At 44.7% G+C, this 27,294-nt stretch overlaps 1 protein-coding gene across 2 annotated transcripts in view; it reads right to left on the reverse strand.

Annotated features, from left to right (window-relative positions):
- Nucleotides 1-27,294, reverse strand: part of SH2D4B (SH2 domain containing 4B) — a 127,831-nt gene that overhangs the window by 80,016 nt on the left and 20,521 nt on the right. For both annotated transcript variants that reach the window (XM_065408394.1, XM_065408395.1), the window contains exon 4: nt 13,016-13,163. In XM_065408394.1, coding sequence (XP_065264466.1) covers nt 13,016-13,163 — 148 coding nt within the window. The remainder of the gene's footprint in view (nt 1-13,015; nt 13,164-27,294) is intronic.

Here is a 27,294-nt window from a genome sequence, read left to right on the forward strand (position 1 = left end):
CATTTAGATTCTTTCTGATTGTCTCCCTCAAAATGACAACTCAGCACAACTGACAAGTTCAATAAATGATTTAGTGTTGCTGAATCTGCATTTTTTCACTGAAAAAAAGTGGGCTGCACTAGCATATAAAATATGCATATCCATAATCTGGAATGATGAGGCTGCTATCCTTGACTGGGGCCACCAGAGGCAAGACATCCATGACTGAGGCCTCCTGAGCACTCTTCATTTCGAACTTGTGTGTTCAAAAGGTCAGAGTTAAGAATTTCACAGCTGTTTCATCACTGTTTTACAACTGGGATAGTCCCATAAAGCAGAAGCTATTACCACCATCACTAGTGTGAGGTTAAATCAGTTACCTGCCCAAAATGAGAATGTTTCCTAAAATTATGAGAGCCTAGAAACAAAAGGGTATAATGAAAATGGTTTTGTTACCTCAACAATAGAGGATATTAACTGTGTCCACTATAAGTCTAAATATTTTTATTCTTATCACACCTTTCTCTCATAGTACTTTCCAATGGCTGCTAGCCCTATTGTCCGCAATATGTTGTTCACTTACTCTTAAGAAAAAGTGTTCCCCCATCAACGAATAGAGGAGCAATACCCTTTCAGCCACTGCAATGCACAGTATACGCATATTTGTTCTAACTCCAAGAGCCCTCTTCTAAGCCAGAATACTCATGGCAGGATTGATAATTGCTACTGGAGGCAATAGCTTGATTCTTTAATATTTGCTTCGCTGGATGTTAAGGGTTTGTTTTGTACTGGAATAATTTCCCTGCCTAAAGATATTTATGTCTCAAAAAACATCAAAATGGGGCTCGAGGCACTAGAAAAAAAAGTGAGTTGATAAATGAATACTCACTGTGCAGTTCTTAGTGCATACAAGATTTTTGAAAAGCCAGGAAGGCTCTGCATGTGTAGTACATAGTTGTGTATGCAGCACATACACTACCTCTTCTCCCTCCGCAGTGATACCTGTGACTGGCAATGCACGCATGCAGGTATTCTGCTAGACAGCCACATTTCATGAGGCTGCTTGCCTGCTTCAGGTTTTCACTCTTGAGGTGAAATAAGCATAAGTATATATTGATTTATGTGAATTATGGAAACACTCAATGGAGCCAGGAAATAATAAAAGAAAGAGCAGACCTTGCAAGAAAATCTATAAGCAAACAAGGGACCAACGAATGTCCACAAACTTTGGAGGTTTAGTAACATCAAAGGGGTTTGCTGGAGTGGAAGCAAATAAAGAGATTGGATTTAATAAGTGATCCAAGAAAAATTATCCAGTTTCAGTCTGGTGCTTTCATCTATACACTTGGTAGAATTACAGTTTGGGTAAATACTTTGGGTCTATCTAAAAATTCACCCTGAATTTTCAGCTGGGTGGAGTACTGAACTACTGCATACTATGGAAAATAGAGAAACAGTTTTCACTGTTCACCCTACAGATGAAGTGATTCCTAAATGTAATTTGAGTGGGGCAACAGTATTACTTGGAAAGCTTTTCTGTTTTATCTTTAAGAATATGAGGCACAAAACACTGGTTGCTCTAAATATGGTCATTGTCTTTGTAATAATGCCACCAGCAGCAATGAAGATAAGTCTTAAGTGCAATGCTGCATGGTAAGTAAATAATGTTAGAGAACAGTCATCATTTGTCACAGCTGTATCACAGCTTGAACCAGAGTTCTGAATACAGTAAAGAATCTTGAGTTCTCTAGGGTCCACTGGTATAGATATATTGGACTTCCCTGGATAGCCTGCCTATATCTAAGAAGAATGGCAAGAAAAAAAGCAAAAGCATCTACATGCTCCATTTCACTCAGCCATAGACAAGTACTTCAACAGAGATGTGTCTACAATCCTTACTTTGGTTAATACTTGTATATCGGTAGGGGCCAGTAACCTATACTACATTTTCCTGTTCATATAAAGATATTGTAACACTTTTACCATCTAGGGAGTTGCCCTTTGTATGAAGAGTGGCATTCTTAAGCAGAGTGGCATTGTTTGGAATGGTTTAACATTAACATGTCTTTTCCAGAGAAACTTTGGTCTCTGACTGACAATTCTTCCTCCCTCTTATATTTTATCACATATATTCATAGTGACACCTGGGCTGAATTCTGTCTTTTTGTGTTTTACAATTGTCCTCACTACAGATTTCTTAACAGAAGTAACAGAAAAACTATACAACAATACACATGGACTTGCAGGGCCTCCTACTGAACATTCTGTCAGTAAGAAAAAGGCACAGTTTTCCCTGTCTCACTTCTCAGAGCAAGACAGGATTTAAGCCTCCCAACACCCACAGATCCCTGAAAAAGTTGACAGAGTCTCTATGTCTTTATAATTGTTGCAGGAGCTGTGCTGTCATGTTGTCCCCAGCTTCCACTGACCTCCCTCTAGGGAATCCACCAAGGGGGAGAGGGAACTCACAGGAGCTAATGAACCAAGGTCAGTGGCATTAAATTTATTCCTGGAATACTCAGGGCCAGTGAGGGGAAATGAAAGGGTGGGGAGAGGCCATCTGTGGTCCCACCCTCTCCATAGCTAGCTGACTCAAGGCAATCAGCAGGACCATGCAAGTCATGGGGTTGGTCCTCACCTTGCTGTGCCTTTCTGTGCACTCAGAATGCCACTCATGGAAGCATAAGGGTGCATTTGGCCCTGTATCTCTAATACTTCTTGTTTCCTTGTCCTTTGCACACAGCTGGGTAACTAAATCCTTATTCTCAGTGCCCTACCTGACTCTGTCGCTTCTCCAGCTCTTTATGCTGGGGTCAAGACCAGCGCAGATATTGTCATGCTGAATGCCTATACATGCAGCAGCTACAATCTCTGCACCACTTGTTATCTTTCAGAACACATTGTAGCCTTCCATCTCCCACCCTGTCAATAGGAAGGCAAAAGGAGCTTGGACGTCTGGTATTATTCATTGTATGAATTAATTATTTTTCCTGTTTGACTGCCCGGAGATACTCTGTGCTACAGGTTGTGTATTTTTAACACCTCTCTGCCACTGGGCATAAAATCATCCATGGTCAGACTAAAGGATCTAATAGTCTCTTCTGGCCTTAAAGTCTCTGAATCACCAGCATAAGTTGGCCTCTCTCTAAGTACACACCTGGCCACGTGAAGATGCGCACACATCATCAGTGCATCCCCTTGTGTTACGATACAATTGTGCAGGGCTTTTCTCCTCCAGTACCCCCGCAGGCCATCTGTCTTCATACATCACTCAGCCTTCCAGCTGAGAAGCAGGTAGCCCAAATCCCTTCCTGGGTAACAAAATACCCAACTGTACATCCAAATAAATATCTAAACCAAAAATTCTTCTACCCCTGTTGGACTGCATGAAGCCCTCTGCTTCTTAGCCCCTACTCCTGAGCCCTACAGAGCTTCTCTGATGCAGCTTTCTCCCAGCAGGTTTTCCCTACTGCCTCCCCTCTTTGGGGATTCTGCCAGCTTCCCTTAGGGATCTTCCTGCTACTTACAGGCCCTCTCTCAGCCCCCCTGCCATAGCCAGCTGGCTCCCTTTGGGTCTCTTCCAGCCTACCTTCCCCAGACCCTTCCCAGAGAGAGAACTCCCCTTGCTTGTCTCTCCTGGGTCTCCTCCTAGCCTGAGCTCTGTTTAAATAATCCTCTGTCTGATCTCCTGCAGCTGGGGTCAGACATTATAATTACATCTCCATCACACACAGCTAGAGGATAGCTGTCTGGCTACAGGCAAGGCTGACCATGGCTTGCCTTAAAGGGCCAGCCAGCCTGTGACAGACCCTCATCACCATGGTGCCTGAGCCCCTCTCCATTATTAATGGATGCTATCCTCATATCTTCCCTGTGAAGCAGGGAAATATTATCCATATTTTACAAACTGGGAACTGAGGCAACAGAGTAGATTTGCTAAGGTCACACACAAACCTGTGGCTGAGCCAAGAATCAAACCCTGGTCTCAAGAGTCTGAGTCCAAGTTCACCACCCTATCCTCATCCTTCCTATTAGGTTACAGTATTGCCAGATGCAAGGGAGGGCACATTCTCCTTCAACTCAGGTGTGATGGACAAGAGAAAAGAATCTGCTCTAGGGTTACCATATTTCAAGTTACCAAATAGAGGACACGGCCGGGGGAGGGGGGGTGGGGAAGGAGTTGGGGAACTGGAGGAGAGTGTGTGTACTGGGAAGGGGTATTTGGAGGGGGTACAGTTGGGCGGTGCTGGAGGGGGTATTTGGAGGGTGTTGGGGGGGTGTTTTGGGTGCGGATTTTGGGGGGTTTGGAGGGGGTACCTGCAGCCGCACACTCAAGGTGAGGAGCAGTATCATGCTCCCTGTCACAGTGGCAGGGCAGCTGGCACAGTGGCAGGGCAGCTGGCACAGTGGCAGGGCAGCTGGCACAGTCCAGGGACACAGTGCCAGCCCATCAGTCAGTCCTCCCTGCAGGCCTCTCCCCCACCACAGGGTGGGGAGCTGGGACTTGGCCCTGTCACTCCTCCTAGCCGGGCTCTGAGGCCCTGCGGCGGGATAGGCTGCCTGGCCGAGAGGCACTTATCTGGCGGGCCAAGCCAGGGTGGGTGGGATCCGGCAGTCAGGGCCGTCCCTAGGGGGAGGTGGGGCCCAGGATATAGGCTCCGAGTTTCTATTCTGCTGGGGGGGCTCCCCCTGGCTTCACCCAGGACCCGCCCCCACTTCTCCCCTTCCCCCAAGGCCCCACCCTCACCCCGCCTCTGCCCACCCCTGCCCCACCTCTTCCCCACCCAGTTCCGCACCCTCCCTTCAAGCACGCTTCGCCCTCGCTCCTCTCCCCTCCCCGCCAGCATCTCCTGACACCGCAAAACATCTGATCTGTGACAGGTACTGTGGGGGGCGGGGGGGGGGGCACTGATCGGTGGGGCCCGCCAGAGGGCGGGAGGCGCTAGTGGGAAGGGAAGGTTCTGGTAGGGGAGCTCCTCCTTGCCCCCCGTCCACCTGCCGCTTGTCTCCCATTCGGCTCCTCACCCCACTCGCCCCCCACCTCACCTCCCTGCGGGGCCCCCCAAAGCGGGTGGCCTGGGGCGGTTGCACAATTTGCCATACCCAAGGGACAGCTCTGCTGGCAGTTGTGGATGCAGGGGAAGGACCAATCAAGATGTGGAGATGGCTCTTTCTGAACTGCACCATCTGCTCCACAAAAATCCCCAACATTTCCTCTTATTTGAAAAATCCACCCGGATGGAGGGCGGAGGACCAAAAAAAAAAAAAAAAAAAAAGGTCATGTCCAGGAAAACCCAGGTGTATGGTAACCCTAATCTGCACAGTCTGTAAGAGTGAGACCAACTAGCCTGGAACCTTGGAACAGTGGAGCTTTTGAATCTGGGCTGAGATTTGATTTGGCCTTAGTTATTCCAGATCACTTTACCAGTCCCTACAATTTTCTAAACATGCCAAAGGTATCTTTTTACTGAAAACAGAGCACTGACTTTTATATTTCCATGTAGACTCGGGAAAATCCCTCTTTGCAGTTCTGACAGGATTCTAACACTAGATCTTTTAATACAGATGTGGATTAATTCATGCAGTGCTGGGACTGAACTCGAGTGAGTCACATCATTTGCGAAAGATTAGGAGCTCTCCATTTTTTATGGTCTATTTTGTGCTTTTGAAGCACTATGAGTCACAGCTGGAGCAGGGTGAGTTCTGCAAAAAAATGTGCCATGAATATGCATCCCAATTTTAAAAGCTTTTGCTTCAGCTGTGCCCTTGTTAATAATTCTTAGTCTGTAGCTTGTTTATGAGTAGTTCATAATGACTATTTAATATTCAAATTCAAAATTCAACATTTTGAGTACACGTATGTGTCACATGGTATGTTTGTGTTCCCCTGTTGGAAATTGACTTCCTATAAATATTCTGCAGTATGGCTCCTGGTCAACAATCTGCTTATGTTAAAGCTGTAAAGCTATTCAACAAAACACTCTAAGGCCCATTGAAATCAATGAGCCTCAAGCACGTACTTAAAATTAAGCATGTGCTTAAATGCATTGCTGAATAGGAGCCTATTTGCTTAAAAATCATTCTTTTAGCAAACATTCCTGCCAGTAAACATGTTCACTTGAATTTTTATGGAAAGCAAACACAAAGAAGTTGTGTTCACACAATCTAAGCAAATTCCCTTAAAAATTCAAACAAAAATGTACAGACTTTTTTGCAGTAGTCACTCTGCTCTCATTAATAATACTGTAATACTGTTCACATTGGAGATTAATAGAACTGGTCAAACAGTGTTCGATTAACATAGTACTCAGTAAATTTTGCTGTTTTCCATCAAATAATTTATTCCACAAATAGATTTTTGCAGTATTCAATCCCACTTATAGGTATTAAACAATTTTTCCAGTGGTATTTTACAAGTCCTTTGTTTGCAACTATGCAACAAGCACAGATCACTGTAGAGACTGGAACATAATACTACTCATGAACACTTTGAGAATCCATGACATGGATTTTATTATGGTTAGGAACAAAGTTGAGCAATATCTATACATGCCTATCTCCCAAACTAACTCCACTTCTTCTTAGTCTCATGCTATTATTAGCCATTACAAGCACACTGACATATGGACTTCTTGGTTCACTCTTTTCCATTAATCTTATTCACATTATTCCATTAATACACTATTCTGCTAATACACTTGTACCCTTCTATACTTGTATCAACTCACAACTGCTCTCCAAGACATTCCTATCATATGTCCAGCATGTGAAATCTAAATGTATAATTACATTTATAACGTCAATTGTTTTTTATAGTGGCAATTACTCAAGATATTCCACACTAGACATTTAGTCTATTAAAAAGCACTAAAAATATGTATTTCAATTAACTATAGCAAAGTGACACTACAGCAGTTCTAAGGGCTTTTATTGTTATTTGGCACAATCAAGTGAACAACAGAAACTAAAATTAGCAACACTTCGTCTATGCCTATTGCTTTGGCAATAAACAGCTGAGAAATAATGTGATGATGAGAGATGAATCCTCATTCCTTTCCAAATTCCATCTACTAAATAAATTAGTAGTGTCATCAATATCATTGCTACATTTGCCCTCCACAACAGATGCACTAGCACTGCTGCTCCTCTTCAGCTGTGACCCCTGCTGCTGCTGAGTGCAGGGGGCTGACTTCAAGAAGAACCTGGCCCAGCTCCTAATGGATAATGTGGCTTCAACAGCAGGTGCAGAATGGCAAAGATGCTAATGCTGCATCTGACAGTGCCTCCTTTGCGTAGGCATGTGCTTACTTATTTATTTATTTAGTATTTAGGACAGAGGCCAAACACAGTTACTGCAAGCCTAACAGTGCTGTAAACTTTTGCTACAATGTTGCAATGGGGAGCCTAAAGCCTGAACAGAAAGAACCACCTCAAGAGTGGAGAGAGGCATTCAGGAACAAATTTTGAATTTGAATGCACGGTGGCATTACACTCCTTTAGATTTCCTTAGACCTACTTTCACATATGCATTCTAAATGTTCCTATTAGTTACTTTTCTTGCTACGCTCCCCTCTTCCAGCCCTCCCCACGTGAGTTACACTAACTTATGTAAGCGGGGGAATGGTCCCGCTATTGTGGGGAACTTTCCCGGCTTCTGCACTACCCCGGTGAAGTGGGCTAGCGAAAGGATCTGAGTCCTCACTCCCACTTCCTTTACCCAGAGGCCTCCCTGCCCTTGAGGTCTCCCCTTCCACTCTCCTGTCTGGCAGAGTCCTCGTAAACCCCGACAAGGCTGGGCCCAGGATTCCTGGGGGTCTCGACCCCCAACCCTGCTGTGGTCACCCAGGACAGGGGCTAGGGTGTCCCCACTCCGGGGTACTCTCTTTGCACTGGGCACCTCCCTGACCCACTGATCATTTCATACAATTTAAAGCAAATACAAGTTATTTAATTAATAATTAATTTAAAAAAGGAATAAGGAAAAATGGGAAAAGTTAAAGGAAAACACATCACCCTGCTCTGTGGCAGGGAACATTACAAACTGTGTCTCTGGAACGTCAGGGCAGTTCACAGTCTGTTCCTTGTAGGTCCCAGGCCTCCTTCTCAGGCCCTGGCTGTGCTGCAGAGACGCTGTGGGTTGGACACTTGCTCTGGCAGTGGCCACACGCTCTCAGGCTCTAGGTGGCAGGACCCTTCTTCCCAGCGTCGCCCCCACCCTGTCAGGGTTACGATCCCCCTCCAAGTCTGGCCTGCAGAGCCTCTTGGCTGAGGCATCTCCCTGCACTGGGCCCACCGCACCCAGCTCCGGACTGCTCCAGCCCCAGCTCCAGCTCCAGCTCCACTCTGCCTCAGCACAGCTGCTGCTGCTGCTCTGCCTTCAGCTCCCTGGGCTGCTTCTCTGGCCTCTCTGGCTCTGGTTGCTACAGCTCTGCTCTGCAGGCTGCTTCTGTAACTCTGCTCCCAGCTCTGACCTGCTTCCTGGCTGCTTGTCTAGCCCCTCTGGCTCTGGTTGCTGCAGCTCTCCTTCCAGGGCAGGTCTGCTCTCTCTGGGCTGTGCTCTGGCTTTGGGGCTGCAGCTCTGCTTCCAGCAACTTAGCTCGGGCCCACTCTGTCTGACTCAGGCCATTCCAGTGCACACGGAGGATGGGACCCCCCTGGCCTCCTGACTCCCTGATTAGCCTGCCCGCCCTGTCAATCAGGCTGATCTGGAGCATTGGCCTCTCCCCATTGTTCCTGGGGACTGTCAGTCTCAGGCTCCTGATTTCCCATCGACCCTTCCCCTTTTAGTGCTGGGAGCTACCCAACCAAAACACCCCCACTGAATGTTAGTAAGGGGGCAACAGTCCCCTTACATTCCCCCTTGCTAAAATTCTGCCACAGCCACAATATTCACACCGGTACACTTAGACCTGTTTAGACTCAGTGGACCTGATTTTCCTATCAACAACACCAGTGTAAAGAAGGAGTCACCTCATTGACTTTAATGGACTTACACCAACATGAAACTGGTGTGTGAGGTAAATCAAGCCCAGAGGGACAAACTTAGAACTTAAGTGACAGGTATGGGTGTAAGTTACTCATTGGCATTTGGCCGTGATGCTAAGTTGAAGAGAGTCTATGGAGGACTAGATGGCATCCAAGTTCGTGAGCATACAGTTTCAGGATAAGAGAAGACAATGCAAGTTACACTAATTTAGACTCCCTCCAAAGACTCTACTGTGCTACAAAAATAAACTCTTGCATAGGGTTACCATATTCAAACATTTAAAAAAGAGGACACTCAATGGGGCCCCGGTCCCACCCCCAGCCCTGCCCCAACTCCGCCCCTTCCCCACCCCCGGCCCTGCCCCAACCCCACCCCTTCTCCGCCCCCATTCCAACCCCTTCCCCAAAGTCCCTGCCCCAACTCTGCCCCCTCCTCTGAGCACCCTGCATTCCCCCTCCTCCCTCCCGCTCTGATCTTGGTTGGGGGTTGCTAAGTGCTTCCCTGCTCCCCACTCGCCCCGCAGCCCCTATGCCCTTGCCTGCCCTGCTCCTCCTCACCCTGCAGCCTCTGCACCCCCCCGCCCCTGCAGCCTCTGTGCCCCCTGCTCCCCACTCGCCCTGCAGCCTCTGCACCCCCCCACCCCTGCAGCCTCTGTGCCCCCTGCTCCCCACTCGCCCTGCAGCCTCTGCACCCCCCCGCCCCTACAGCCTCTGTGCCCCCTGCTCCCCACTCGCCCTGCAGCCTCTGCACCCCCCCCCGCCCCTGCAGCCTCTGTGCCCCCTGCTCCCCACTCGCCCTGCAGCCTCTGCACCCCCCCCCCCGCCCCTGCAGCCTCTACACACACACACCCCGCCGCCTGCCCTGCTCCCCCCGCTCATCCGGCAGAGGGAGAACTGCGAGCTCCACGTGGAATTAAACACAGCCCCGCTGCTCCGTGGGGAAGGAGGGAGCGGGGGAGGGGGAGGACTCTGGCTGCTAGAGGCCCTAGTGGCTGCGAGCAGCTTTCAATCAGGCCAGGCGTCCAATCAGCCGCGCCGCACAAGGGGAAGGGGGAAATCCTGGACATTTCTACTTAATTAGAAATCCCCCCCGGACGGCCATTTGACACTGAAAAAGCCGGACATGTCCGGGGAAACCCGGACGGATGGTAACCCTACTCTTGCAGACAATGTGCATCAGAAAATGATGCAATCAAAGCGGTGTTGATTGGCCACAATCTAAGTGCAGACTAGGAAAACCTGTGTTCAGAACCATTTTGGAAACCCTGGCTGAAAACTGCTTCCTTTTTTCCCCGTTGCTCATTTTCCCTCTTCTCCTACCACAGTCCCTATACTGCAGCATTAATAATTAATTTTATTATTTTAAAAACAGAACAAATTAAACACAGTAAAATTTGTAGTATTTTGTTATGTTGCCAATTTCCATATGCAATATTTTTCTTTTGACACCAGTCTTACAAATTTCCTCTGTTTCTGTATCCACCATCCGAGTGGGCTGCTGAAATACCATCCTCTAGGCCAGACTGTCGTAGGGTTGCCAGGCATCCGGTTTTCGACCAGAACCCCCGGTCGAAAAGGGACCCTGGCGACTCCAGTCAGCCCCATTGACCAGGCCACTAAAAATGTGGTTGGCCACAGCACCAGTAGGGCAGGCAGGCTCCGAGCCCGGCTCCGTGCAGCTCCCAGGAAGCGGCGGGCATGTCCAGCCGGCTACTAGGGGTCGGGGTGGCTCCGCATGCTGCCCCTGGCCACAGGAACCATCCCGAGCCCTGGCTCTGCAGCTCCCATTGGCTGGGAATCATAGCCAATGGGAGCTGCAGGGGTGGCAGAGCCTGCAGGCAGGGGTGGGGCATGTGGAGTCCCCTGGCAAAGGGGGGAGCCAGAGGGACATGTTGCCGCTTCCTGGGAGCTGCCTGAGGTCCGTGTCGCCCGGAGCCCGCACCCCCTTCCATGTCCCAACCCCCTGCCCCAACTCAGAACCCCCTCCCATACTCCAAACTCCTTGGCCCCAGCCCAGAGCCCCCTCCTGCACCCAAAACCCCTTATCCCTGGCCCCACCCCAGAGCCCACACACCCCCAGCTAGAGCCCTCCCCTCTCCCACACCCCACACTCCTGCCCCAGCCCAGAGCCCCCCCCCCCACACTCTGAACCTCTGGGCCCCAGCCTGGAGCCCCCTCCTGCACCCCCAACCCCCTGCCCCAGCCCAGTGAAAATGAGCAAGTGGGCGAGGGTGGGGGACAGTGAGGAAGGGAGCGGGGATGGAGTGGGGGCAGGACCTTGGAGAAGGGGCAGGGCAAGGGTGTTCGGTTTTCTGCAGTTAGAAAGTTGGCAACCCTAGACTGTCAGCTGGTGTAAACTGGAATAGTCCTGTTCATTTCAAAAGTGAAATGCTCTCTCCCCACTCCTCACCAAATCCCTTTGAGGCCTGGAGTACAAAAGGATATCTTTTACCTTTTCAAATGAACAGAATCCTGGATTTAAATAATTTCACAGGGAATTATCATTTTTTCATTGAAAATTTAATCTATAGAGTATTTATTCTGTCAAAATAGATGGCAGCCAGCTACCATATTGGATAATGCCAGCAGTGTATCTTAAATATAAAATTAATTTTGTACTTAATGACTTAGTCTCATATGAATGGCAGGAAACAGGACTTTGGTAATCAGTCTCCAAGAACTCCTGCAATGAATGAATAAAACTACAAAAAAAAAAAAAAAACAGAAACATTCTTCACATATTTTGAGGTATTTCTTTTACTGTTGTTGGTTTTCCTTTACTCTTAACATATATAAATTAGCAATACTACAGCACACTACCTCTGTAGCTTTGCTTTCCCTACTTCATGAGTTACCGAATTATCTCATACAACACACACTTATCTTTGACCCAGATAAATGTCACTTTAAGTACTTACTTTATTAATCTTTGTGTTATACACAATTAGCTCAATGTCGCTGTTCAAGTTAAAACCTTCTAAATATTTCTTCCTCTTTTTCTGTTAAGTAATCAAATCAATGTAGGTGAGCGGGTTTAAAGTACATTCTTCCCTCAATACAAATGTGTAATTTTTCTCATTAACAGGAAGGTCACACATTTAAAGGGGAACATACAGTATATCTCAGAGTTATCACTATATAAAAGAGACAGCTAACCATATTTTATTCCCTGTAATCTGTTAAGACCGCCCTTATACAAAACTAAAAAACTACTGGGAACCTTATATACAGTATGTACAGTCACATATGGGATGTGCCCTCTACATGGCTATAGCTGAACACAAGCTACTCTTGTGTTTCTAAATTTTTGTCAGTCACACTGATGATATTTATAAAAGATTTCAGTGTGGCTAGGAACCAAGCTGAAAAATGCTGCTATGATAGCAACATCATAAAGATCTATTCTAGATCATGCTCAAAACTGCGATTTAAAACAATCCTTTGAAGTCAATGGAAATTTGCTAGAGTAAGGACATCAGCGTTTTGCCCTACCAGCTTGTAAGGAATTCTTAAAAGAGCCATATTAGAATAAATACCCAGACAACAACTTTTGTCTATTCAAAGCTGAATCCTCTAGTATAAGATGTTCAAATACAGATGGCCAGAATTTTTTTTCATCAGACTTTACAAAAAAATTCAAAGTGTTTTCTATGGTGCTGTCTGCACGAGGTAGCTTCCACTGCAGAAAATGAATGATGATGCAACCTTATGCAGAAAGAAATATGAAATTGGCAAAGTGACTGAAATTTGCAACATACGGTCAAACTGGCTGCTTGCAGCAAAATTGTGTGCAATTTTGTACTGCGCAAGGTAAAAAAATCACAAATGCATTTTTTTACTTGGAGCATTTTGTAAAGCTGGATGTAGAATCTACCTCATAAAAGACAAGTTTGTCTAGAAAGAAATGCTTCTTTCCATGGTTGTTTAAAGAGCAGCTTCCCCACCCACATGACTGTTTCTTGTGGGTTCTACGGTTCCACATGGTACTTTGCACATGCTTAGGTAAGATTTGTGCATATTTCATATTCATTCATCGATTAAGTTTACTCACACTGTTCTTTCCACTCCTGGTCCTCATGTTCATTGTGTTGGCTGTGCTGTTGAGCTTGCTTGAGGCTCAAGTACAACTCTTTTGCTCTAAGTTCCTCCTGCTGTCGTATCTGTTCTTCACCTCTCTGCCTCTCTTCTTCCTCTCTTTTCTTAAAAAAAAAAAGAAAAAGGAAAAGGGAAAAAAAATCATTAGAGAGTAAGTATAGTCCAGTCATTAGGACATTGGTTCAATTTCTTCTTCCTTCACACACTTCCTGTGTGACCAGGCAAGTCATTTAGTCTCTTTGTGACTCACTTCCCCATCTATATAATGGGGATAACAGCACTTTCTTACCTACCGGGGTTATTGAGAGGATAAATACATGAAAATTTGTGAGTGCTCTGATACTACAGTAATGGGGAACACAGAAGCACCTACAATAGCTAGATCTTGATGTTTATACTGAACACTTGCTGTGTCATGTGACACCTCTACCAATTGCATGGTACAAGTTGTATATCTGCAAGCTGTGCAATTGTTTTCATACCATGTGCATCCCCACTGGTGGCACCACTTTAATCCCAAAGATAAGTCATTTGTTCTATTGTAGGATCAGCAGAATTCATTAAACCTGCTCTAATCACTTCACTGCTTTTATAGGTTTCGCATCCTGAACAAAATATTGTACCAGTATGGCATGACTGACAAAGAGACCATGTTTTCTAGTCTTCAGTTTCCTGATGGCACTCCCCTCTCCATTGTGTAGAGCAAGCTTTGACGCAGAAGCGAATTGAGCCCACAGACATCAATATAATTGCTCACTCATACAACAGGAGACCATTCCAATAGGAAAAGTGGACAAGGGACATCCCAGCAATTTCTGTTGTAATGACACAAGTGCTATTTCCTTTGGGGGCAATATAAACATTTCAACAAGCACTTTGTCACAATTCATTCAGCAGTTCATCCTACATCACTAAAATGGACCCATACCAAATATGGGTTATTCTAGAATTTTAATACTAGCAAATGTGCATGGGTAATAGCATAACAGGGTGAGTAAAATCCAGTGATTTCTTTTTAAGTGTTTACATTGGATTTTTCCATTTAAATTAGGCTTTTCATAATTTCCTTTAAGGGACTGTGCTTCTCCAAGGCTTAAGGATGGAATTTTCAAAAGGGTCCGTGTTGACCTAACTCTGCTCCTTCTAGACGGGATTTTTACAATTAATTTAAATGGGAGCAGAACTAGGCCAACATGGAGTCCTTTTGAAAAATCACAGCCTAAAATGAATGTACAACAACCTGTCCCAAGTGCTAAACTCACTAAAACTTGTGATAGCCATTTAAATGGAACACATATCTGTTACATCTGATCAACATGTTCTGACATGGCACGTGAGGAGAAATACTTGGGGGATAGTCTTTAACTTTTCTACTGATCTGTTTTTGTTCTGTTTGGAGTGGGGTGGAGTGGAGAAGGGAAGTGATTTTTGGATGAGATTGTGTGTTTTTAGGATATGTTCGTACACTCTGAACTTTGTAGAAAGATATAGCTTATAAATCTGAAAATAAAAGCAATTCATTGTATATCTAGGCAATTTGAATCACAGCAGGATACATGACATAACCAGAACAATCCACAGCCTATTAATTAAAAACTATACATATATACAAGTGAATGGAGAGATGTTAGAGTTGGGATGATAAACGGAGTGATGGTGTTCTCTAAAACTCAGAGTTTCCATGTCCATACTCTGCCCATCCCCAGTGCAGATACAGAGTTCCCATGCTGAGATATTAGTTTAGCAACTTGGAGGTCTCTCATCCAACCCAACTTGGGCTTACCGTAGTTTGTGTGAGAAATCGAACAGGATCCCAGAACAAGTCAGATTGACTGTCCTCATGCTAAGTATTTGTTACTAGTCATGATCATCTTCTGATGCCTGTGGATTATTCTCAGTAGTTAGTTTTCAATACCTTTCCTGCCAGCAAATTTCAGTGTTTGCAGTTTGTTATTGTCTGTTCATGTGCTAAAACCTGAAGGAGATGGCTAAGGGAGAAAACACTGCAAGGTTCCCTTCGTGGGGTTACGTGCAAATTTTTTCATCAGGTGAGTGGAAGGGAGAGGTTGCCTAAGAGAATGAGCCATACATAGTGTCAGAACACATGCTGAGAAATCTTGAGAAGACAGTGCTGCTACGCTTCTGTATCTCAGAGCTATCTTGAGTAGGCCAGTTTGCACAACAAAAAGGGGACCATTTTCATCATTTATTTGTATTTTGGCAGTGCCATGGAGTTTTAGTATTAATTTGCTCCACTCATTTCTTCAAAGCATTGTATTGAAAATAACCACTTTTCTTTTCAATGGAAATTCAGATACTGTCCACTGAGTCACAAATGGTGCAGTAATAAATTGCTTTAGATCACAGGGCTCATTACATGTTAAGCCTTTGCTACGTTTAGCACACTATATTAGATGAAGGAAAATGTGAAGTTATTTGTTTTGCACAGGAGTGTCAGAAACCAAAGCCATCCTCCAGCCCAGCCTCATAGTGCTGGAGTCCTAGAGACTAAGTATGTACTGCATGTTTGGCTCCAGTTCAAACCAACAGTAAAATACAGTGCATTGCCGGATATTATACTGCCACAAGGAGAAAAAAATCAGATGATTTGTTTAAATGGACTTAGCTAGATAAACTAAAAGAGCTCAATATGCGATGTGAAATGCCCTTCGGATTATCCTATTATGGTATCAGCTGGAGGCCTCAGTCAAGTTTAGAGCTCCATTGGGCCACACACTGTACAGGTAGCGGTGGTCCCTGCCATGAAAAGTTTATTGTGTTGAGAGTAGGGAACATGTAGAAAGTCAGAAAAGCCAGATTCTGATCTTAGTCACACTGGTGAAATTTGATAGTAACTCCATCTAAATAAATGGATTTACTCAATGTATATCAATTTAACTGTGATTCCTGGTTAGAATGTGGGATTGGGATACTGGACTTCCTGCTTCAGCTCCTGAGTTTAGCACTGATTTGCTGTGTGGGCTTTGATAAGCGTCCAATCCTACAAACACAAGCATGCTTAATTTTATACCTGAGAGCAGACCCAGTAAATGCTCAGTGGTACTACTCACATGGATAAAAGGTAAGCAGAAATGTCTGCAAGATCTGGGCTGAAGTTGTCTTAGTCATAGTTTTGTCACTTCTGTCATAATTCCATCTGATCCTTGGTTGAAAGGTGATATACAAGTACCAGGTGTTATTTATTCATTCATCCACCGTTCCATAAATAAAATTTTTGTTACGATAATATCCTGAAAAAAAGAAGAGCTATTCACACATCTAATCTGGTTCCTAAGAAGGCTGCCTATCCTATCTTTTCTCCTTTCAGGCAGGAGAGAGTCAGGCAAACAGCTGCTGCAGCCATTCCATACGTGTTGGTCTCACAGCAACAGGTCATTGCATGGCTTGCCACCCATAAGAGGAGTAGCAGCTGACTGGAGGGGGCTTCCTTTGGGACATATAAAACAACCTTGTTTCCAAGGATTACATTGCTTTCCCACCTCAGAGCAACTTTTCTTACTCACTTCCTTTGCCACCTTATAAATTGTTTGTGAGTAGGGGAGTATTTTTGCCACTAAGATCTGAGGAACTGATTTCCCCCCCCCCCCCCCGAAGGAGACTCTTCAAAGCAAGCAGTATTAGTGTGTCATTTGTGACCTTTAAGATCTCAGTGAGGATCAGAAGAAGTCATAGAGAGCAGGGCTGCTTGGTTGTTCCGAGCTATGGAACACAATAAAAAGGTATACTTAAGGAAAAATGACGCTTTTATTAGAAAGGATGGGGAAACAACAGTATTAGTGTAAATAAACAAGGCCAGGTGTCTTGGGTTTCTCAGGAATGGTTTGCTTGGTGGTAGAGCTCTGTCAGCTGGCTGAATAAGGGTTTATGTCCATTGACATTTCAAAGTGATTGAAAAAAGTAAGCAATTTACTAATTGAAAGCAATTATCATCCTCAGGGGATGGAAAAGTGGAGCAGATACAAGTCTCTACCTTCTGCAACAACTCAGGCACTTTTGCAGGTGGTCTGAAAACTTTTAATGGGTCAGATTCTCAGGTGGTGTAAGTCAAGGCATCCCCATTGCTGTCTGCAGGAGCGGCACCAGGGTTTTTGGCGCCCTAGGCGGGGGTCCTTCCGCGCTCCCGGTCTTCGGGGCACTTCGGCGGCGGGTCCCAGAGCAGAATTGCCGCCAAAGACCTGGAGTGCGGAAGGACCCCCTGCCGCCGAATTGCCGCCGAGGGCGGCAAAATGCCGCCCCCCCCCCAAATCTTGGCACCCTAGGCAACCGCCTAGGTCACCTAAATGGAAACGCCGGCCCTGGCTGTCTGTAGTAGAAAGAAAGCCTGAAACATAAGGCCTTGTATCAGAGGCCTGTTGTGAGACGTAAGGCCTGAACTAAAGTAGTGATCAAGCTTTGCTGATATAAAGCAAAGAAGCAAAGTGAGCAGAAGTCAGACTCTGCCAGTTTGCAAGCTCACAGAGTCTGGCAAGAACAGGGCTGATATTGCAGAATCACACATTCCTAAGAGGTGCTAGGCACAGAGCACTCTCGCAAACACACTCCAGAAGGGAGGCACCAGAACACCTTAATACCAACACATTCCCTAAAGATAACAGGAACACACTGACCCACCCTAAAAATAAGGTCAGAATGACAGTGTGATGGATAGAGATGTACAAGGTGATGGTGGTAACTGGGTACGTCAGAGGGTGTCAAATAACTACATCAGAGGAGCAGTACATAACTTGTTTCCATCGATGTAGAAAATGGAGTCTCAGAGGGAGTGCCCTTGGCTAACCTGGCTTGGGGGGAGAATGGAAAGTCCCACCATTCACTGAGCTGTGTCCATTGTAATGGGCATACAGGTGTTAGTGGTCCTGTAGAGTCTGTGGGCTACTAGGACCGTGCCTCATTGACAATAAACCTAGCTGGGTGCCTTTGTACCTTAACGGATCTTGTGGTCATTGGGCAGTTCGCTCGAGTTCTGCTGTGCCAACTGTCTGCGCAGAGCTGGGACAGCACACAGGGAGAACACAGACACGCAGCAGAACATCTAGCAACATCTGACAACACTGTCAATGGAGCCATACCAACTGAGGATCTAGCCCTTTATTTTTAAATGCTTGTTGTTCATAATGAACCAAAACTGAAGTCCTCCCCGCTGAAATAATGGATGTTAATAATGATGTGCCTTTGAAGCACATAACAGCACCAAAACCACCACATATAGGAACAACAAATAGACCACTCCTAGAACCCCTTAAAAAAGGAAAGTTCTATACTACAGATGACACTATTAAGCTTACCATAGGTATTAATCTTACTTATAATATCTTTATCCCATGTTCTAAGATAGAGCCTCAAATACTGAATAATCCACACTCCTGAGCGCCATAAATTATATTTACCTAAGCACTAGTGTAGACAGCAACACAGCTGCTGCCTCTCATGGAGGCAGTAAATATTAAGCAGATGGGAGAGCTCTCTTATAGGCTTAGAGCATCTTCACTAGAAGCATAAATGATGTAGTGTAGACATAGCCTAAGTATTTTCTCTGTAACTATAAAAGTGTTTGCTAAAACTGTAAACCCACACAGTGAGGAGAGAAGCATTACCAAGTGTGAAATACTACCTTACCACAAGAGGAATCAACTTCTCCCCAACAAAAGAAGGCCCATACACACCAGACAATCCATTATGGAACATCAGTGAACAAAAGACTTAGTTGATTGCTTCCCTCATGCCCACAAAGAGGGGACATGCACAAGCACTCATCCCATCACAGCCTGAATGCTGGGTGAAGGCAATAAAAATCCCTATTGAGAAGACATTGTTATCACTATGCTGCTTGGAATTTGGAGAGGATAATATTTGCAAGCATAAGCAAGGTATCCCCAATCTGCTTAGCTTTAAAGGGCACAGAAAGCTTGCATATCAAGCAGCTTTTATTACATTTTGGAACCTAAGTTTGTAACTCATTTTTGTGGGTATGTTTACCAGTTTTAACCTGGTAAATAACTCATTTCTATTTTTAGTTAATAAATCTTTAGTTAATTACAGGATTGGCTACAAACCATGTCTTTGGTGTGGGATATGAGGTGCAATTGACCTGGGGTAAGTGACTGGCCCTTTGGGACAGGGAGTAACTTGAATATGGTCGTGATTCTTGAGGTACGGGACCATCTATCACAAAGGCAAATTTGCCTGGGTGGCAAGATTCATAGATTCATAGATTCTAGGACTGGAAGGGACCTCGAGAGGTCATCGAGTCCAGTCCCCTGCCCGCATGGCAGGACCAAATACTGTCTAGACCATCCCTGATAGACAATTATCTAACCTACTCTTAAATATCTCCAGAGATGGAGATTCCACAACCTCCCTAGGCAATTTATTCCAGCGTTTAACCACCCTGACAGTTAGGAACTTTTTCCTAATGTCCAGCCTAGACCTCCCTTGCTGCAGTTTAAACCCATTGCTTCTTGTTCTATCCTTAGCGGCTAAGGTGAACAAGTTTTCTCCCTCCTCCTTATGACACCCTTTTAAATACCTGAAAACTGCTATCATGTCCCTCTCAGTCTTCTCTTTTCCAAACTAAACAAACCCAATTCTTTCAGCCTTCCTTCATAGGTCATGTTCTCAAGACCTTTAATCATTCTTCTTGCTCTTCTCTGGACCCTTTCCAATTTCTCCACATCTTTTTTGAAATGCGGTGCCCAGAACTGGACACAATACTCCAGCTGAGGCCTAACCAGAGCAGAGTAGAGCGGAAGAATGACTTCTCGTGTCTTGCTCACAACACACCTGTTAATACATCCCAGAATCATGTTTGCTTTTTTTGCAACAGCATCACACTGTTGACTCATATTTAGCTTGTGGTCCACTATAACCCCTAGATCTCTTTCTGCCGTACTCCTTCCTAGACAGTCTCTTCCCATTCTGTATGTGTGAAACTGATTTTTTCTTCCTAAGTGGAGCACTTTGCATTTGTCTTGGTTAAACTTCATCCTGTTTAACTCAGACCATTTCTCCAATTTGTCCAGATCATTTTGAATTATGACCCTGTCCTCCAAAGCAATTGCAATCCCTCCCAGTTTGGTATCATCCGCAAACTTAATAAGCGTACTTTCTATGCCAATATCTAAGTCGTTGATGAAGATATTGAACAGAGCCGGTCCCAAAACAGACCCCTGCGGTACCCCACTCGTTATGCCTTTCCAGCAGGATTGGGAACCATTAATAACAACTCTCTGAGTACGGTTATCCAGCCAGTTATGCACCCACCTTATAGTAGCCCCATCTAAATTGTATTTGCCTAGTTTATCGATAAGAATATCATGCAAGACCATATCAAATGCCTTACTAAAGTCTAGGTATACCACATCCACAGCTTCACCCTTATCCCCAAGGCTCGTTATCCTATCAAAGAAAGCTATCAGATTGGTTTGACATGATTTGTTCTTTACAAATCCATGCTGGCTGTTCCCTATCACCTTACCACCTTCCAAGTGTTTGCAGATGATTTCCTTAATTACTTGCTCCATTATCTTCCCTGGCACAGAAGTTAAACTAACTGGTCTGTAGTTTCCTGGGTTGTTTTTATTTCCCTTTTTATAGATGGGCACTATATTTGCCTTTTTCCAGTCTTCTGGAATCTCTCCCGTCTCCCATGATTTTCCAAAGATAATAGCTAGAGGCTCAGATACCTCCTCTATTAGCTCCTTGAGTATTCTAGGATGCATTTCATCAGGCCCTGGTGACTTGCAGGCATTTAACTTTTCTAAGTGATTTTTAACTTGTTCTTTTTTTATCTGCTAAGCCTACCCCCTTCCCATTAGCATTCACTATGTTAGGCATTCCTTCAGACTTCTCGGTGAAGACCGAAACAAAGAAGTCATTAAGCATCTCTGCCATTTCCAAGTTTCCTGTTACTGTTTCTCCCTCTTCACTAAGCAGGGGGCCTACCCTGTCTTTGGTCTTCCTCTTGCTTCTAATGTATGGGAGTACCCAAGAGGACTGTCTATGAGTCCATGGTTAGGCTGCTATAGTGCTTGAGAAGTTCACACTCATTTGGTTGGTGAACTCTAACTGCCAACTTGGGGTTTATGCCCTGCTTCTTGACAAGCTGCCTGAGGTTGGCACTCACACTCATGAGCTACTCCAGCCAACTTGACACTACACTTTATAATACATTTACTATGTTAATAATAGAGTATCTATTCATTTCTAACCCCACCCCTCTCATTGCAGAGACTGCAATGAACTGTCTTTCCCTCCCACCTACTCTGTCAGACACAATGCTCTCGGGTTTTCCTTGAGTGGGTCCACCCCTCACCCCAGGCCTTCCGGACTTTTCACTGGGCCCCTGTACCGTGAGCCCCCCAGACCTCTCCCTTCCATAACCTGAGCCAGCTGTGTCTCCTGCAGCCAGTTCACTTCCAAACCACGCCAAGGGAACAACTTTACAAGCTCGTGCTCCATACGTTTTACTTCCTCATCCTTGTGTCCTGCCCTGCTACCAAGTGGTGGGACTATCTACCATCTGTAGAGGGTGAGGAACCCCGGTGGGCCAGCCTCTATTCCACCTTGGTCCCACAGCCCACCGGGGATATCGGTTAACGGCTCCTTGGTGGAGCCATGAGCACGGGTGTGTACTTGACTCGGTTCACTCCCATCCCCGATGCTTGCTCCTTTTTGGGGTGAGGGAGACCCTGGTGCATGCCTATCTCAAATGCGCCAGGTTTCAGCCCCTTTTCTGCTCCTCCAGAACCTCCTGTTGAGGTTCTGACTGCACTTTTCCCACATCTCTTCATATATTCACACCCTGTCTGTGGCCCCACAAAGTCGTGAGACCTCCTCGTCAACCTCTGCGACTGTGGGGCCTATTTCCGTTCTTCCCTGGTCTCATGCATCCAGGCAGAGTTCCTCTGGTCAGCATCCACTGTCTCCCTAGACTGTTTTAAGGAGCAGTGGGCGCTGTCCGGGGTTCTCTGCTCGGTGTCCCCCTCTGGATCCCTAGTTCTGAACCTGTGACCTCCATTCCTTGCCCTGTTATTTTTTAGTTGTACCCCATGTTTAGTTGGAACCGGATCCAATGGTCCCTCCTGCAAGGCTGGGGGAGGGGCCTTTAGCCACAGACGGACTTGTGCCCATCTGGCTCCTGGACATTCAATAAGACCAATAAATCCACTGCCAGCCTTCTACTGAGCAAGATAGCCACGGGATGTAAGTATTATCTCCATTTTAACACCCCAAACAGCTCCATGTGCAAAGGACAAACAGATTCCCCCAACAGCCCTCTTGTATCACCCAGGGATTTTTTGGGAGGGGATTTGTTTGTTGTTGATGCTGTTTGGAAAGAGATCAAAGTAGCTAAGAAAACAATAGAATCCAGAGCAGAACGCTGTGTGCTGGGGAAAATCTTGCCTGGTGATAAAGTTACTTTAAAAAACAAATCAACAAACAAAAACCACCCTTTTCAAGCATGGAAGAAGCTTTGTTTTGTTTGTCAGAGGTGGAAGCTACAAGCAGCTGTAATAATCCACACTACCCATATGTCACTGGCTGATTGATGGTAAAAACAGCACCTTCTGCTGTGATCCCTCCATAACTTACAAGCTAACCAGGAAGGTGCTGAGTCAATATTTAAGTAGTACTTGGTTGCAAATAGCCAAGCAACACCCATGTGCTGCAACAAATTATGCTGGTAATTCAGTAGGTAGCTATATTTGCTCTGGCCTCCTCTCTACTGGAAAATGTGTGTACTAAATCATGCTAGCAACCCAAGAGGCAAACTTGCTATACTGTAAAACTGTTTTGCAATGATGATGTTAGCCCTGCTGCAACCAAGTCTAAATAATATTCATTATAATACCATTGCTCCTCCCACCATGGTCACAAAGGGAGCAGTGTGCTTTCATTATTGTATTATCCTGTGGTGTGTGTATGAGGGGATAAAAACAAGTGAAGCAGGATTGCTTATGCAGATGTGCCAGAGTGTGCCAGTTACACATGGCCTACTGTTTTAATTACACGTGGTATAAATTCTCTAGTGCAGACAGTCTCTGTGTCAACAAAGTCGGTGCTCAAGCATGGTGTTATGGTGCACTGAGGTCCTGCCCTTCCGTAAAGAGGATCTCAGTTTTATATCTCATGACCATTTTTGATTATGAAAGATCCTATGGCACCTTTTTTAGGAGTTTACTTGCATTGGGATTTAGCTAAGAGCAAGGTTATTATATTTTGCCTACCTATATTCCCCTCAAGTTTCACTGGAGACAGTACTTTGCTTCATGTTCTAAATGGTGGGGTAATGTTCCTATGAACTGTTTACAGTTGCTAGAATCACAGGGTTAGAAGGGACCACAAGGGCCAAGATGCAGGATTTGTTGTGTATAAACTATCCAAGACAGATGGCTGTCCAACCTCCTTTTGAAAACCTCCAGTGAAGGGGCTTCTACAACCTCCTGAGGCAGTCTGTTCCATATTATAAGGCCAAATCATGAGCTTTAAATCCTCAGATTTACAGCAGCTGAGAATCTAGCCTGCTGTGTTTCACCCAAGAAGTGGCTACATATCACTGGTGATAGTTATCCTTGCATACTGGGATTCCTTCAGCATGTAAGGAGCTATATGAAATGCAAGTTATTCTTTTCATTAGTGGCTCAAATGTGTCCTGTAAATCTACTTTCCTGTGGAAAATATCAGACCTAGATGCTACTTCTTGGCAAATATCCTAAATAAAGATAACCAGTTAGCACAACTATTATTGGGCTAAATGAGGAAAATATTACTTTTCTAATGATGAAATATCAAAAACTTTCCCAAATACAGGATAGGGATACCCTCAGTGTTGCCCAGCAGAAACTAGACAGCTCACTAACTTTTGTCACAGCTAAAAAGGCAGTTGGATGAAAAAGGTCTTCCTTAAAGAACAAAAAAAGCACTAAGATTTTCTTCTCTTTGTGCTCAGAGTTATTGATCAGAACTATTAGGTAGGTATTACTAAATTACTGTGATTAAGGGAGAGCACACCGAAATCATCCCTGGTGAACCCACTGAGTTCAACAGAGTTACATCATGGATAAATTTGATCCCTGGCCCCAGCAATAAGTTACTTGTCATATGCCAGAATCCTACTGTCTCACTGTCTGGAGTGGCTCACGACTCAGAGTGCCAACCTCAGGGCAGATGGTCAAAAAATAGAGCAGACACCCCACACTGGCTGTATGTTTCACCAACCCAGTAACAAATGTAGTACTTTGAAAGTCACAGTTTAGTCTTATAATGGAGTCATAAACCATCCCCTTAGATGGTTAAACTCCAGTTTATCTTGCCACCCAGGCAAACTAGACTTAGTGATAAATGGTCACGTACTCCAAAAATCACAAAATATTCAGATTGCTCCCAGTCCCAAGAGACCAGGCACTTACCGCAGATCAATTTGTACCTTAGATCTCACACCAAAGACAACGCTGGTAGCCAATCCTGTAATAAAACTAACTAAAGGTTTATTAGTTAGGAAAAAGGAATAAGAGTTATTTACAGATTAAAGCAGGCAACATAACAAGTGAGTTCTGTCTTTGAACATAATATTAGAACGGTCATACTGGGTCATACCAAAGGTCCATGAAGTCCAGTATCCTGTCCTCTGACAGTGGCCAATGGCAGGTGGCCCAAAAGGGAATGAACAGACAGGTTATCATCAAGTAATCCATGCCCTGTCACCCAATCCCAGTTTCTAGCAAACAGAGACTAGGGACACCATTCCTGCCCATCCTGGCTAATAGCCATTGATGGACCTATCTTCCATGAATCTATCTAGCTCCCTTTTGAACCCCATTATAGTATTGGCCTTCACAACACCCTCTGGCAAGGAGTTCCAGAGTTTGACAGTGCGTTGCATGAAAAAATACTTTCTTGTGTTTGTTTTTAAACTTGCTACCTATTAATTTTATTTGGTGGCCCCTTGTTTTTATATTATGAGAAGGAGTAAATAACACTTCCTTATTTACTTTCTCTATACCACTCACGATTTTATAGACCTCTATCGTATCCCCCATAGTCGCCTCTTTTCCCAGTCTTATTAATCGCTCCTCATACGGAAGCCGTTCTATACCCCTAATCATTTTTGTTGCCCCTTTCTGAACCTTTTCCATTCCAATATCTCTTTTTTGAGATGGGGTGACCACATATGCACGCAGTATTCAAGGTGTGGGCATACCATGGATTTATATAGAGGCAATATGATATTTTCTGTCTTATTATCTATCCCTTTCTTGATGATTCCCAACATTCTGCTCATTTTTTTGACTGCCGCTGCACATTGAGTGGATGATTTCAGAGAACTATCCACAATGACTCCAAGATCTCTTTCTTGAGTGGTAACAGCTAATGTAGACCCCATCATTGTATATGTATAGTTAGGATTATGTTTTCCAATGTGCATTATTTTCCATTTATCAATATTAAATTTCATCTGCCCTTTTGTTGCCCAGTCACCCAGTTTTGAGAGAGCTTTTTGTAGCTCTTCGCAGTCTGCCTGGGACTTAACTAGCTTGAGTAGTTTTGTATCATCTGCAAATTTTGCCACCTCACTGTTCATGCCTTTTTCCAGATGGTTTCAAAAGGTAACAGATGTATAATCTGTCAGCACGGAATGTCTTTCAGGGCTAACCCATGTCAAGCAACATGGGGATCTCTATTCTTATGTTTAGGAATCCTTGCCCCTCAGGGTTCAGGCAGCATGAAAGAGATTGTGTTTCTCCTTGTCAGGGATTTTTATCCCCTCCACTCTGGAGTCCAAAACTAACGGAATGAGTTCATGTGCAGGTCTCTCCTTCCTGGAGGGATTTAGGAATGCAATCAACAAAGTCTCTGTCCTTTAATGCTGCACAAATACGTCATTTGCCTTCAGTGGGTTATCTTGGGTGCTGGACAAGCATTACACCTCAATCAATGCTTCTTTTCCTGTTTGAGTTACACAATTACAGAGGTTTATAATGCAAACACTCACTATAACTTTATACCGTTGGCTACAGAGAGATAATAACTGAGATCAATACATGCAGCATCCTACAAACATTTTATAAAGTCTAAACACTAAACATACTCTGATCAACTTAACATCTAATGTCTATTTTGATGACGCTAACACACAGGTAAACAAGACTGGTTTCCAACTGTGCCTTTGTAAGTGTTCAGTGAGGCCTGGAGCCTTGGCATGAGCTAGCACCTAGTCTGCCAGCATCACACCTACATATGATAATTACTGGGTATAGAGCTTAATGCTGCAGGCACCGAGCACTCTGGCCTGACCCAGCAAAGCCCCTGAGCATGTGCTTAACTTTAAAAAAGTGAGTAGTCCACATTACATCAGTGGGACCCTTCTCATGTTTCAAAGTAAGAGTGAGTTTAATTGCTTCACTGGATCAGGTCAGAGAGTGCTTAACCCCTTACAGTATTGCACCATAGTGACTGTACCATGAATAGTGACATACAATTCAATGTGACTACTCATTGCTAAACTCTGCGGCTGGTAGTCAGTATCTGCAGAATCATGCCCATAGTGTGTCAGGTCCTGATTCAGGAAAGAACTTAGGCACATGCTTCACATCCCACTGATTTCAATGTTATTTAAGCACATGCCTTACCCTAAATGTACCCTAAATGCTGTCCTGAGTAGAGATGCTTTCCTGAATGGGAAATGCCTTAATTAACTTTCTCTTCTTCCCTGAATAGTTTTGGTTCAAATCACGAGTTAGGGCTTGTCTATACAAACAGTTAGTGAGCAGTGAAATGAGGTGTAAGTCTACCTTGTACTAGCATGCCACACACTATCTGGCCATGCGGACTCTGCTGCTACACACTAGAAACTCCCTAGTGTGCTCTGATCTACTCCTGTTTCAAAGCAGAGTAAATCAAAGCGCATTAGGGAATGTTTAGCACCCAGCCCCAGACTTGTATGGACTTATACAGACAAGCCCTGAGTTGTTCAGCAGTGATCCAAGTATGACGATCTCACAGAATACCTAGCTCTTCAGCATCAAACTCATCCCATAAATTTTAAAGTCCCATCACCCACCTGTCTTTAAATGCTTTTTTAAAAAGTTGACATTTTTGGTTAATATGCATTTCATTTTGCAAACATTTCATAACAAAAAGCCCAATCTAGCTTTGCAATCAGCTGTGTTGATATTCTTCCTGGCAGGCACCTCAATGGGAGTGAACTGGCTGCAT

This window comes from Emys orbicularis, chromosome 7 (assembly GCF_028017835.1).
Source record: "Emys orbicularis isolate rEmyOrb1 chromosome 7, rEmyOrb1.hap1, whole genome shotgun sequence".
In the NCBI taxonomy this organism is placed as follows: domain Eukaryota; kingdom Metazoa; phylum Chordata; order Testudines; family Emydidae; genus Emys; species Emys orbicularis.